General features: G+C 38.0%; 6 protein-coding genes and 1 non-coding gene across 7 annotated transcripts; 3 read left to right on the top strand and 4 right to left on the bottom strand.

Moving 5' to 3' along the window:
- Positions 1 to 102: 102 nt before the first annotated feature.
- Positions 103 to 450, bottom strand: ATP20 (F1F0 ATP synthase subunit g; the record flags this gene model as incomplete). The annotated part of the gene is made up of 1 exon (NM_001184117.1): positions 103 to 450. The coding sequence occupies one exon, from the start codon at positions 448 to 450 to the stop codon at positions 103 to 105; it is 348 nt and encodes a 115-aa protein (NP_015345.1).
- Positions 451 to 768: 318 nt separating this feature from the next.
- Positions 769 to 3,570, bottom strand: MCM4 (MCM DNA helicase complex subunit MCM4; the record flags this gene model as incomplete). Its single annotated transcript, NM_001184116.1, has 1 exon — positions 769 to 3,570. One exon carries the CDS (start codon positions 3,568 to 3,570, stop codon positions 769 to 771), a length of 2,802 nt encoding a protein of 933 aa, NP_015344.1.
- Positions 3,571 to 4,023: 453 nt separating this feature from the next.
- Positions 4,024 to 5,844, bottom strand: RLF2 (Rlf2p; the record flags this gene model as incomplete). The annotated part of the gene is made up of 1 exon (NM_001184115.1): positions 4,024 to 5,844. The coding sequence occupies one exon, from the start codon at positions 5,842 to 5,844 to the stop codon at positions 4,024 to 4,026; it is 1,821 nt and encodes a 606-aa protein (NP_015343.1).
- A 558-nt stretch (positions 5,845 to 6,402) lies between these two features.
- On the top strand, positions 6,403 to 6,834 carry DSS4 (guanine nucleotide exchange factor DSS4; the record flags this gene model as incomplete). The annotated part of the gene is made up of 1 exon (NM_001184114.1): positions 6,403 to 6,834. One exon carries the CDS (start codon positions 6,403 to 6,405, stop codon positions 6,832 to 6,834), a length of 432 nt encoding a protein of 143 aa, NP_015342.1.
- A 416-nt stretch (positions 6,835 to 7,250) lies between these two features.
- On the top strand, positions 7,251 to 7,988 carry TIF6 (translation initiation factor 6; the record flags this gene model as incomplete). Its single annotated transcript, NM_001184113.1, has 1 exon — positions 7,251 to 7,988. The coding sequence occupies one exon, from the start codon at positions 7,251 to 7,253 to the stop codon at positions 7,986 to 7,988; it is 738 nt and encodes a 245-aa protein (NP_015341.1).
- Positions 7,989 to 9,293: 1,305 nt separating this feature from the next.
- On the top strand, positions 9,294 to 10,037 carry YPR015C (uncharacterized protein; the record flags this gene model as incomplete). Its single annotated transcript, NM_001184112.1, has 1 exon — positions 9,294 to 10,037. The coding sequence occupies one exon, from the start codon at positions 9,294 to 9,296 to the stop codon at positions 10,035 to 10,037; it is 744 nt and encodes a 247-aa protein (NP_015340.1).
- Positions 10,038 to 10,489: 452 nt separating this feature from the next.
- Positions 10,490 to 11,322, bottom strand: SUT418. Its single transcript, NR_188209.1, has one exon. It is a non-coding gene; the product is annotated as an SUT418 (non-coding RNA).
- Positions 11,323 to 12,720: the final 1,398 nt, after the last annotated feature.

Raw genomic sequence — 12,720 nt, 5'->3', positions numbered from 1 at the left:
GATGAATATATATTCTTTTTTCTAGTTTTGTTCTATTTGTACATTGATTTAATTTAATTAACGAATATACAAGGGTTTTGCGAATAGATAGAATTAAAAAGCTTAGTGATGTTTATATCCCACTAATTTTCTTCTTCCAATTATTTCACCGACAGAATAAAACCCTATCAACTGAATACCATATGCGCCATATTTTAATAGTTCATTCTTTTGGATGTTTTTTAAACACGATAAAACTTCTGTAGGCTTTAGAGCAAAGTTTAGGCTCTGCTTATAAAGGTTCGAATACACTGATTTGAACTGGGCAACAGTTGGTGGTTGAAGACCCTCTTTTAAATAAATCTGTTTTGAAATCTCGGCACCGACTTTACCATAGTATAAAGCCTTTGATGACAAAAGATTTGCTTTAGAAACCAACCCACTGGTATAATTTTGGATCCTGCTTAGCATGATGAATTGATTAGCGTTCTGAAATATGATTTATCGGCAGGTTTATCTTGTCGATTTGGACTGGAGTAGAAAATATGAGGGATCTTTGCATCTTCATTTTTCGGTCTTTAAATGTAATCATCCTTCGGGATAAATTTAGTGCGTTTAACAATATTTTCTTTCAGCCAATCAGGAATAAGAAAAAAGCCGCCCACTCAATCGAGCCTACATACAGTATTGAATAGTGTTACAAAGCATAAGGATGTAAAAAATACAAACTTGCTATAATTAATTAGTATTTATTAATTGTTACGCAGGGAATGATTGTAGTAGACAGCATCAGACACGGTTATTCAGGCGAACTGATCTCCTTACACCCTCGCCAAGGACAATGACCTTGTCCTCTTGTTGCAATCTTGACAAGGCTTCCTGGATATCAGAAGACTCAACTCTATCTTGAGAGTGTTCATTGATTTGTTTTATAAGCTCATTGAATGACATTGAGTCTGATGCCTGATCCTTCAAAACATTCATAATTTCCCTTGACAAATCCTCCTGTAGTTTTCTCTGAATAACTGATTTACCTGTTTGAACTAAATTCATGTCGATTTTACCGGTTTTAGGGTCTGTTGCATAATCTTTTATGGCTGATCTAATTAATCTAACGGCTTCTTGAACATCCTCCAGCTCTACGACGTTTTTCAATTTCATTTTGGCGTGCGCCTCAGCCAAACGAATCATACTTTCAAGTTGTCTTGTGGTAGCTGTGATTCTCTTCTCATCGGATCTCGAATCGTCACCCATCTTTCTCATTCCTACATAAGCACGAACAAGCTCAGTCTTAGCGGCCTCGGTGATTATTGGGTGTATGTGCTCCTTTGCATAACTAATATACATCGTTAAAAATTCAACTGGTAGCACGTCGTCTTGAGAAATATGTTCGGGCTTATCTTCCAGGTAAAGATTTGTTAAGTGTTTGGCTAGTTCTCTGTCATTTTTCTCATCAACCTTATCAAGGACAAGATAGACCAGATCGAATCTCGAAAGTAGTGGGGGCGGTAGATCAATATTTTCAGTCACAGGCAAATTGGGGTTGTAGCGTGAACCAATTGGGTTAGCACTGGCCAAAATAGAACTTCTGGCATTAAGTGTTGTGATAATTCCCGCTTTTGCGATTGAAATAGTCTGCTGTTCCATGACTTCGTGCAAGACGGACCTTGTAGAATCACTCATTTTATCAAACTCGTCAATACAACAAACACCTCCATCAGACAATACTAATGCACCACTTTCCAAAACAAGTTGTTTTGTGTCGACATCCCTTGTAATATAAGCAGTTAAACCAACGGCAGATGAACCTTTACCCGAAGTATACACACCACGAGGAGTAATTTTGTGAACGTATTGCAAAATTTGCGATTTGGAAGTAGAAGGATCCCCACAAAGTAAAATATTTATGTCACCTCTATAACGGCCACCCTTGGTAAAGGTTTTATTCGTGCCGCCAAATAGCTGAAGTAATATACCCTTCTTGACATCTTCTAGCTCGTAAATACTTGGGGCAATAGAGCGGGCTAATAAACTGTATAAATCTTCTCTTGCCGCAACCTCGCGAATTTTTGCTAAATCCTGATCAGTAATTTGTCTTACTTCTTCGACCTCGTTATGATCTACCTTGTTCTGCATTAATTCTTGTTCAATAGTAGAAGTATCGACGTCTAACCTCTTATCTGAAACTTTTTTAACGTGGACCACATCGACGTATGTTTTATACAACGACTTTAGTACGCGTTGCCTGGAATTAGCTCTAATGGGGATGGACCTGAACGTGCCAGTCACCTCAATACGATCGCCCGCCCTGCAAGAATCCACTAATTCATCGTAAACACATAATGAGATAGAGTGAGGCGTTTGTCCATCAGGCACAAAGTCTGGAGTTTCCTGTAACTTAATGACTTGTTTATCTGCGAATGAACACCTGTTGTGAATCAGTGACATGGAATTGGGTTCATTACAATCAATACGTTCACACCTAGCGGGCTCTTGTATAACTCCTCTATCAATTTCCACTGCCATTGTATGATCGCAGACGTTGCATTTGAAAAACGCTACCTTCATATCAGGGATAACCGGAGTTGATCTCAGGACAAGACCCTTTAAGTTTATCAATTTATCAATATCATTTGGATTCAATTCGCGCATACCTTTACAAGAACCTACATTGTAAGGCCTTACTTTATAAAACTTGGTCTCTATTTCATCTAAATCGTAATCCAAATTGTTGTCTACTATTAAGGAAACCATACAGTCCTTGATAGTTTGATCCATGATAGAAATCACTTCTTGAGGATAATTTAATAGTTGATGGTATAAGTCTTCTGTTTGCTTGTAAGCAAGTAAGTTTCTAGCATCCAAGTTTAAATTAGAGGTACCAAGTTCTCTCATTTCATTAAGCTGCTTGATATAGTATAGTTCTTCGTCGGTAGTATTGTTAATGAATTCCTCCCTTTCATCCAATATTTTACGGAATTTATACTTGAAAGACATCAAAAAATTACGAAAATTAGTTGTACATTCCTGGATACTGACGTTGGTACCCCAAATTATTCTCAAGGGTTCACTGGCTTCCGATGGAGGAGCAGAAGAAGAAGAAGTATCCAAAGTATTCACGCCGGATCTAGTATCAAAATCCACAATTCTTCTTGGAGAGGATAAATCAGATGTATGAATATCATTTCTTCGCATGTGTACACGGTTTTGACCATTACGGCCTAAAGAAGAGGAAGAAGTAGGCAGTGCTCTATCACTTCTCAGATCAGAATGATATCTAGACCTTCCAGAAGCGCTCGCAGAAGAACGAATTCTGCCCTGTCTGCCTTGAGATTGGAAAACATCGGAATTTTGTCTTTGGGAAGAAGATGGAAAATTTAGTGGAGAAGAACCTATAGCAGCTCTGATGTTTCCCTCTCCCTGACTTAAGTTCTGGCTATTGTTGCGACCATAGATATCACCTTGTGATGAAGAGGAGCTATAAAATAGAGCTGGGGAAGAAAGCTGTGGTGGAACAGAATCAGGATTAGGCACAACGGGGGAGCTGGAGTTATTATCCTCTTTTGTTGGAGAGCTAGACTGTTGAGACATTTTAAGTTCTTGAGGTTCAAAAGGATCCTAAGTTGGGCTCTACCAAGAGTAAAAATAACTGAAGATGGGTTGTCTTATTTAGTATTGAAGATGTTCTTAAAGAAATAAACAGTGCCAATGCGAAGTTGCTCTTCTGGTCTCTTCTTCTCTTTTCATTTTCGAGGCGGCGAACTAGCATTAAATTTCCCGAAAGAGTAAACCAAGTGTTTGCGTTTTCATGAATCTACTCGTAATATTCCAAAAAGAAGTGATATAAAACATGCAGTTGGCTGACACAGATAAATGTAGTTCAGCTTATATAGAAGATTTTCTTTTGTTGCATGCGAGAAGTGCTGGATTTTATTCAAAGTCCAAAAGGCTTGACTGTCGATCGTAGTGTTGTCGCCTTTTTCATGTATACCAATAAATAATCAGTTTATCTGTATGTTTCTATATACTAAAGATCCGTTCAAGTTACAAAGACGGGGTTGGCATATTTGCATTGGCTCGAAGATTCTCCCAGTTTTGTGCGTCTTTGATTACCCATTTGCGGGGCAAATCACCCTTTCCAGAACTTCTTATGGCATATTCCTTTATGGTGTTTTTAATTGTTTGTTTGTTGTATTGCGGCAAATTTTTCTGTGCTATTTCAGTCACAGTACCCAAAGAAAACGTGCTGTCTTGAACCCCATCAAAAAGTCGAAGTAAGTCCATGGGGTCTGTAATCATTGCTTTTTGTTTCTTTTCGGGACTTTGAGATTGGCTAGCGGTCTGTGCCTGTAAGTCGGAATTACTTCTTTTGGATGGTAGAGACGATGTTTTGGGTTCTTTGAATGGATCGATTGGCCCGTCGGTTTCTATGATAACTTCGGCCTTGAGTTGTTGTAAGTATCGTTTATTTTCCTCTGATAAGTTTTCAAAATTGGATTTTAGGCATATTGTTGGTATCAATGGGCCTACAAATTTTCTCTTGGCGCAGGGTAGGCCATCCAAATCACTGTTTTCTTCGCTGTCTAGAAACCCGTCAAACTCTCCTTCGCTAGGTACGTCTTCATCATCTTCCTCCTCCTCCTCCTCTTCACCACTTTCTAAGTTATCGACTTCGCCTTCTTCTTCTTCATTAACCCATTCAACGTCAGAATCGTAATCATAATTGAATCCAGTACCTTTCGTAGAAAAGGGATCGTTTGGTGGCAAAGTAAAGTCCATAGAATAGGTTCCGATAAACGGAGGTCTAACATTTTCGTAGAATTTTATATATTTGTGCGGAACTTGTGCAAGTAAAGATTGGAGCTCATCGTCTGTTTTCTCCTTCAAAGGCATTTGCTGTAGAACGTCAACAGCTTTACGTTTAATTTTATGTCCTCTAGGTAATCTTCTAGACTGTAACCAATTCAATAAGTCGTCACTACTTGTTTTATCTTTACTGTTCAGTAATTCATCATCTATTTTTCTTTTGCTACCTTCCAGCTCCACTTTTGTTAGTTTCCACTTATTACTGACTCTAACTCCATCTTTAGCATAGAAAGGTAGAAAAAATTTTTCATAATCCGACTTTTCAACCACAGGCGTATTAGAATCGCTTAGTTTTTTAAAGAAGTTACCAATACGGGATTGTGCTCTTTCCTTGGCTTCTTCTTTCAAACGTATTTCCTCCTCCTTTTTCAATCTTTCCTCCTCTTTTCTTCTTTTGGCTTCTAATCTGGCTTCTTCCTTTCTACGCTTTTCCTCTTCCTTTTGCTTTTTCAGCTCAGCACGCCTTTGTCTTTCCTCTTCTACCTTTAGCTCTTTTTTCTTTTTCTCTTCTTGTCGTAATAACTCTTTTCTGTGTTTCTCTTCTGCACGTTGCTGCTTTTTTAGTTCCTTTTCTCTTTTAGCTTCTTCCTTTTTCGATGAGGAAAGTTCTCTCTTAGAGCATGGAGAAGAGCTTCTGCTTTTTGTCTCGATAGCTATTATATTTCCATTGGGTACTTGTTTGTTGGTGTTTCTATCGTATTTTGTACTTTGTATGGGTGAATTTTTGTAGCATAAAAGCTTGTCTTCAGCATTGGCCTTCTTAGGTGTCGTTTTCATTTCATCTGCACACTCTTTATTGATGCTTTTCATGGTTTCTTGTTTAACAGTTTCTATCATAGGTCCACTGACATCCTCTTTAGGATCATCTAGAGTGATGACATCCTTCTCTTTCGTGAGAAACTTATTACTCTTTACCGTAGTTGTATTCTGGAAAAAAGATAGTATGCCTTTTTTCTTAGTGTCGTCCTGTAGAGGAATTGATTTGAGATGTTGCTCCATTTTCCCTTTTCCTTTCGATTCTCTTCTGTCTTGAGGTTCACTAAAACATATAATTCTCTGTAACAGCAATAACAGAATGTTCTTCTCCTCAACGAATTGGCTGGAAAAATGATGTATTTCAAGAAGTGGAACCAATAAGAATTTTATTTTTTAGTCAGTTCGCAAACCTTTTGGTTTAACGATGTAGATCTTTCTTTTTTTCAGTTGAAGCCTTTCACGCGTCCGAACGCGTGAGCATATATGCAAGCCGTCTGACACTATAGATCGCGCCAGGTAGGGAACCACTTGATCCAGCACGATGAGCCCGACAACTCAAAACTCCCTTCTTCTGTATCAAAATACTTTTCAGCATATCCATATCATTCTTCCTTTCTCTTCGTAAAGGCTGACTGGGCGCCGGGGACCCGCTAGTTTAGTAGTACTGTGAATATCGTCATTGTCGTACTGAACGATTATATATCGATCATTTTAATTAATGAAGTACATATCAAAAACTTGACTGGTATGAGTAGAAAGTTCAATTAAAAGGGCTGGAAAAATGGGGGAATAACAGAGAACATGAGCAAGGCTACGTGTTCCTTTGAGGGCTGTCATAGTGCAGTTATTACCATCAACGATGATAACATAATAAACTTACCAGAGCAGGTGCACAGCGAATTCAAGTTGCTGGAAAACAGAACTATGCGAGATGCTACCCCCAGCGAGAGCAACTTCTTGGTCGTCCCTGATGTTTGGGACTTTGATAATGTTGGTGTATCTAGAGAAATTCCTTCTTCTATATTAGGGGATTTGAGTGATAAGAGTGATTTTGTCTTTGAGTATGGTAATTCCAGCTGGAAGATTAAAAAGTGCTTGAAATATTTGATATGCGCTGATTGTGATAAAGGTCCTATTGGAATAATATGTAAGGTGCAAGATCAGACAAAGAATGAAGAAAGAGTTTTGCATCTACTAAGCTTGCGAAGCCTTCAAATTATGGGAAGGAATTAGTTTGGTAGGCACTAGAACAAAAATAGGTTGCCGCCACCAGAAAAAAAAAAGAGTAACCAACCACCTATTTCACTGGCATGGGCCACCTATAACAAGCTATAGAAGTAGTTCTGGTTTACATTACTAGCATCACTTTATGTAATAATATAGGCATTCTGGACGAAATCCTAATGGATGAGCATTACCCGTTTTTTCCGAGGGCCAAACGAAAATTTTCGGAAAATTTTTATTAATTAAAGATTTAAACCCATATTCCTTTGTGCAGATTTTTTCTTTTACTGTATGTAACGCAATATTCAATATTGCATAATTAAAAGAAGCCTCATCCCTCGTTGGTCTTATAGTATAATTACAAGAAGCAATACGACAGAGTATTTGGAACAAGAGCATAATTCAACTAACTCTAGAAAACAATAATGGCTACCAGGACTCAATTTGAAAACTCCAATGAAATCGGTGTATTCTCCAAATTAACGAATACTTACTGTTTGGTTGCTGTTGGTGGTTCTGAAAACTTTTACTCTGCATTTGAAGCTGAATTAGGAGATGCTATTCCCATCGTTCATACCACTATTGCTGGTACGCGTATCATCGGTAGAATGACCGCGGGTAACCGTAGAGGTCTGCTAGTTCCAACCCAAACTACTGATCAAGAATTACAACATTTAAGAAATAGTTTGCCGGATTCCGTTAAGATTCAAAGGGTAGAGGAAAGACTATCTGCCTTGGGTAACGTCATCTGTTGTAATGATTACGTTGCTTTAGTGCATCCAGATATCGACAGAGAAACTGAAGAATTGATAAGTGATGTACTAGGCGTTGAGGTCTTCCGTCAAACCATATCAGGTAATATCTTAGTTGGGTCATATTGTTCTTTAAGTAATCAAGGTGGGTTAGTGCATCCACAAACAAGTGTCCAAGATCAAGAAGAATTGTCCTCCTTATTACAAGTTCCTTTGGTGGCTGGTACCGTTAACCGTGGTAGTTCAGTTGTCGGTGCCGGTATGGTTGTGAACGATTACTTGGCAGTTACAGGTCTGGATACTACAGCCCCAGAATTGAGTGTTATTGAAAGTATTTTCCGCTTGCAAGATGCCCAACCAGAATCCATTTCAGGTAACCTACGTGATACTTTGATTGAAACCTACTCATAGATGTCAGGTACTCCTGAGGGGATTCCCCTCCTTCCTCAAGTCTGTTTACAGTTGTATGCGAAAGAGTCCCCATGTTGCAATAATCTTCTTACGTATCATTTGTGGTATTTTTTTTGGTATAACAAATATTTTTTCTTAGGTTTCTATGCATTTTAATTTTAGTTGTATGTATATTATGTACTCTTTTATTTTTTTTTTTTTTCTTATACCTATGGGTGACTATTCATTGCAGTTTAAGTAGGCGTCTTAATTGTAACATGTAGTCACTTTGTTCGAAGCATATGTAACGGGTTTCTAAGCAAATTCTTTGCATAATATGGATTTTCCGTCCGCTTCTCCGACTATTCTGACAACTTGCTCAGTTCCAAGTATCTGTTAGACAATATAGAACTTCTCCAAGAAAAATTGCACCGCACGTAGACCATTTGAAGGCTTTTTTGTCTAGCTGCTAGGACATACTATTGTCTCCACCAGAACCCGGAGAGTAGTATCTCTTGGCAAAGATTAATAAAATCGAACAAAGCTAATAGAACACCGGGGGTTGTGCGGTAAGATTTTCACAAGCGGTACAGAAGTGAGCCGTAAAATTATATATATATATATATATATATGGTGTACAACAAGTCAGCCGTCCATTTATGTGCTATCAAGCGAACTACGTTTCATCTCTTCAACTTGGTAGTTCTTGAGATATAAACACCCTGATCCATCGTACTCACTGAAATAGCAACAACTCCCTGAGTTCCATTGCCACGCATACCCACTCTCATATCCAGAAACAGCTAGTATTTCGATGTTTTTCCGCTCGAAGAAACTTCCGTAGTATTGTTGAGGTGTTGGGGGCATCGTTCCTTTTCGTACGCCAAAAATTCTTCCTCTATTGTTTCCAGAAAATCGTTGCAAAAAAATAAGTCCGCCACGCTGTTTTCTGTGACAACTCTATCTGGAGCCTTCACTAATGGTTTAAAAGGCACGATTTCCACAGAAAGTTTCGCAGCACTTGTTTGTACAAGGAGCGTAAAGCACCGGAAATCTTTTCCCACTGAAACCCTAAATATGAACGGCATTTGGTTGCCATGAGATACAGTCCCAAGAATTCTTTATATTATATAAGCGCTAGTTGTTGTCGCTCTTTTGACCTCATTGGTAGATATTTCAAATTACAAAATTATAATTGTTTTCTTGGTCCAACTTTTTTCTTCTTTTTGGAGGGCATTGCAAGGATCCAATACGATAAGCAAACGTCTTCATTGACCCGTTTCTAACTTTTAATATACATAAATTTTCATCTTCAACACTAATTAAATGTGGAGAACAAAAACGCTAGAATCTATGCTTTGTAGCCCAATGAAATGTTCATCGTCTAACATAGGGGGATCCTATGCGCAATCTTCAAAGGAAGTCTCGAACACGACCAAAAGGGAAGTGCATCTTCCACCTTGTTCGTCGATTATGCACGCTCCACTTACTCCTGAAATAAACCAGGCCGCACTACCACCTCCCGCTTACCATTACGCACCTTCTTCTCTGCATCAGACAGAGGATCCCGTATGGAGATCAAGTCCCAACTCTATTATCTTTTCGCCGGTTATAGCAACACCGCAACCTTTCCCTTTAACGTTCGTTGAACGTCAATCTTGTTGCCCTATTTATTCAACGGCAGCTTCCTCTTATACTGCCCAATCTGTACCTCCATCAATGCAGCATTTTCAGGAGGAAAACCACAGAGCGGTGAGCAACGAGCAGTACTCCCTCCCGAATGTGCATATAGGGCAAAATCCTGGGACGCTATTATCCCAAACACAAACCGACTTAGATCTTATACAAAAGCAACTGCGCGCTGTGGTAAAGCTACGGAAACAATGTCCTATCTGTGGGAAGGTTTGTTCGAGACCTTCAACACTGAGGACTCATTACTTAATACATACGGGAGACACACCTTTCAAATGTACTTGGGAGCATTGCAACAAATCTTTCAATGTCAAGAGTAACATGTTAAGGCATTTAAGAACCCATCAAAAGAAAATAGCAAAGAAAAAACATCAGTGAAAGCATTGTTTAGAATATTTTGTTTTCAGTGTGATTTTGATGTAGGTGTGACACTTTTTACCAAGTAAAATGAGTATAGATATGTATTAGTTCCATATAATATATTACATGTAGCCAACAATCAATTTTTACTGACTTCCGATTTTTGAATAGTGAGAGGATTTTTGTTCGAATTATAATTTCTACAAGAAATTTGTTTGCGAATGCATCAGCATTTGTAATACGGTTCTATACTGCCGCACGATACATTTTATTCTGTCTAGTTCGTAAGACAAAGGACCTTTTCATTTAGTACAACGTTGCCGACACGGATGTCTTGATGAATCTCTGTACCAGGAATTCAATTACCTGACTAGTATGCAGTTCACTATCAAAAAAAAAAAAAAGGTTAAATTGGTATAATCATGGTTAAAGAACAAACAGCCTCTTTCCTCTACAAAAGTATGTTAAATGTAGGTAGTTCAAATTGCGGTCACGTATATGCCAACGTTGTTAATATATAATGATCCATTGGAACAATGAAGTTTACAGAAGCTCAAAATTAATGCAAGAATAATTACGTCAAGGGAGTCATAACAAACTAAGAAAACAAAGGAATTTGACTAAGTTTGAGCGCAATGATATATCCATGCTTGATATTCTGATTCATACATATCGTTTCTGTCATTTCAATGGAAGTCTTTATTTATCAATTACCACAACCTTTAGTATTGTGCTTATTATTGGTCAAAAGGAGTTCATGCGCTAGTGATAGTCAACCCATGAAGTGATTAGTGGAACATAGAAGGGGATAAATTTCCTATCGGATAACAAAGAAAAACCAGGATTATTGTTTTACCACCACATTTTCAAACTTTCCCGCTGAATTTCCTACTACCCTCATTTGAAAGAACGCTTTCCACTCTTTAGGTTGGCGTTGTATCATCTTTTCTTCCATTCAATGCACCAAGACTTAATTTTGTTGGTTAAACTCTTATTCTTTGTCAGTTTAACCAACAAAATTACCTACGGTAATTAGTGAAAGGCCAAAATCTAATGTTACAATATGATTCAATCATTCTTATTGCGGAGAAGCTACCGAGAAGAACCCTACCACTGGTACAACACAAGGGAACGGTCTCATTGACCTCGTGCATAACCGGGAAGGTAACACATGAATATGCTGTGTTTGAATCATCTCCAATCCAAACTATAGGAATGAAAAATTTTTTTTGGGTACAATGTCTTCTCACAATATCGTATTCTTGGTCAGCAATGTTTCCAAGGATGACAGACTCTTTCTAAGAAAAGATTTCAAGTTCAAAATTTACATAACAGTGAACTATGCAGAAAATTTTACTTCTAGACCACGCATTTAACAATAATGTTTGCCCGCAACAATAAAGTATTTGGTCGCTTTAAGACGTTATCAGTTATTTTATGAGAAGGTGTTTACCATTCGTGCTCCCATACTAAAACCAAGGGGTAAATAGGACCCACATTTCGTTTCTGACAGCCAACAACGTGCCACTAGCAGGACAGTTATTGGAGGTTTATATTATGTAATTATTGTTAGCTGATAAATGATTTACAGAAAGCGCTGATGTTCACTGGGCTGCTTATTCAGCAATCCCCACGCATATTTACTTCAAAGAGAAAGAATTTTTGATGTAAGTTTTATTTGAACGTGGAACTTTGGCGTGGGGCATTTATGGCTGCTATCACACAAATCGCGGAGCAGAGTACCCCTGGATTATATAACACAACTCACTAAAATCGCTCAAAATTGGGGGGTACGGGTTAGCGCGGCAGCTCATCGAGGGAACAGCACCTAGTGCACGTTTAATTGATAGTATCTTCAGAACGAAATCAAATTTTTCGCAGTATCATTTACGTTTCAAGAAACTTAAAGTGTTTGGAGAAATTAGGAACGAAAAAAAGCTACTATAGAAATTGTAGCCTGTCTTCAACTGCTGTCCTCGGCTTTTGACTTGCCTAAGTATATGCCGCAATGGGCGATAAGCGGGAGTGTCGGTCAGATCTGTGGTAAAAAAAAGATAGCAATAAAAAATTATGAATTTAAACAGTAGTCTTGAATTTAAACAAGTGATCTTGACTTGAATACTTCCATCAATGAGTCGCTAAAATGAAAATGGCTGCACAATCTCCTCCGCATATCTTAAAAGGCAGCAATTAGCCAGTTGATCACCCTACATTTCCACAGAAACGAAAAAGTGTAATAGTTATTTTTGCGGCCAATATCGTAAGCTCTAGCGGTGCCTTAGCTTTATGATTGTTGCAAGAAAGTTTGCCTTTTTGACTCTCCTTCAGGTGTCAGTATTAACAAACGGCGTTGAATGTTTAAGTTATTATTTTATTCATCAAATCGACTTGGATACTTTCTCGGTGATGTCGCTAATTGGATTATACCATTAAGGTTGTCACCAGTGTAAAAATTTTGCATCGGTACTTGCAACTACGTGTGAAGGTCAAGTTACTCAACGCAAAGAAACGTTAACATTTTTACAAATTTTAGCTGCAGTACTATGTTTTAAGTAATCCAAAGGGAACTATTTGTTATATCCCAGAATTATTTACATTCGTTTCTTAGTTTCATAAACAATGAATACCTATTGAATGGATAGAAATTCTGACTTGATTTTACGAGTTATTATTGCTGACATTAGTCCAAAGACATCTCAGT

The sequence above is a fragment of the Saccharomyces cerevisiae genome, chromosome XVI (assembly GCF_000146045.2).
Source record: "Saccharomyces cerevisiae S288C chromosome XVI, complete sequence".
Classification (NCBI taxonomy): Eukaryota; Fungi; Ascomycota; class Saccharomycetes; order Saccharomycetales; family Saccharomycetaceae; genus Saccharomyces; species Saccharomyces cerevisiae.
Note: the sequence above shows the minus strand (reverse complement) of the source record. Positions and strands in the feature narration are given on the sequence as shown.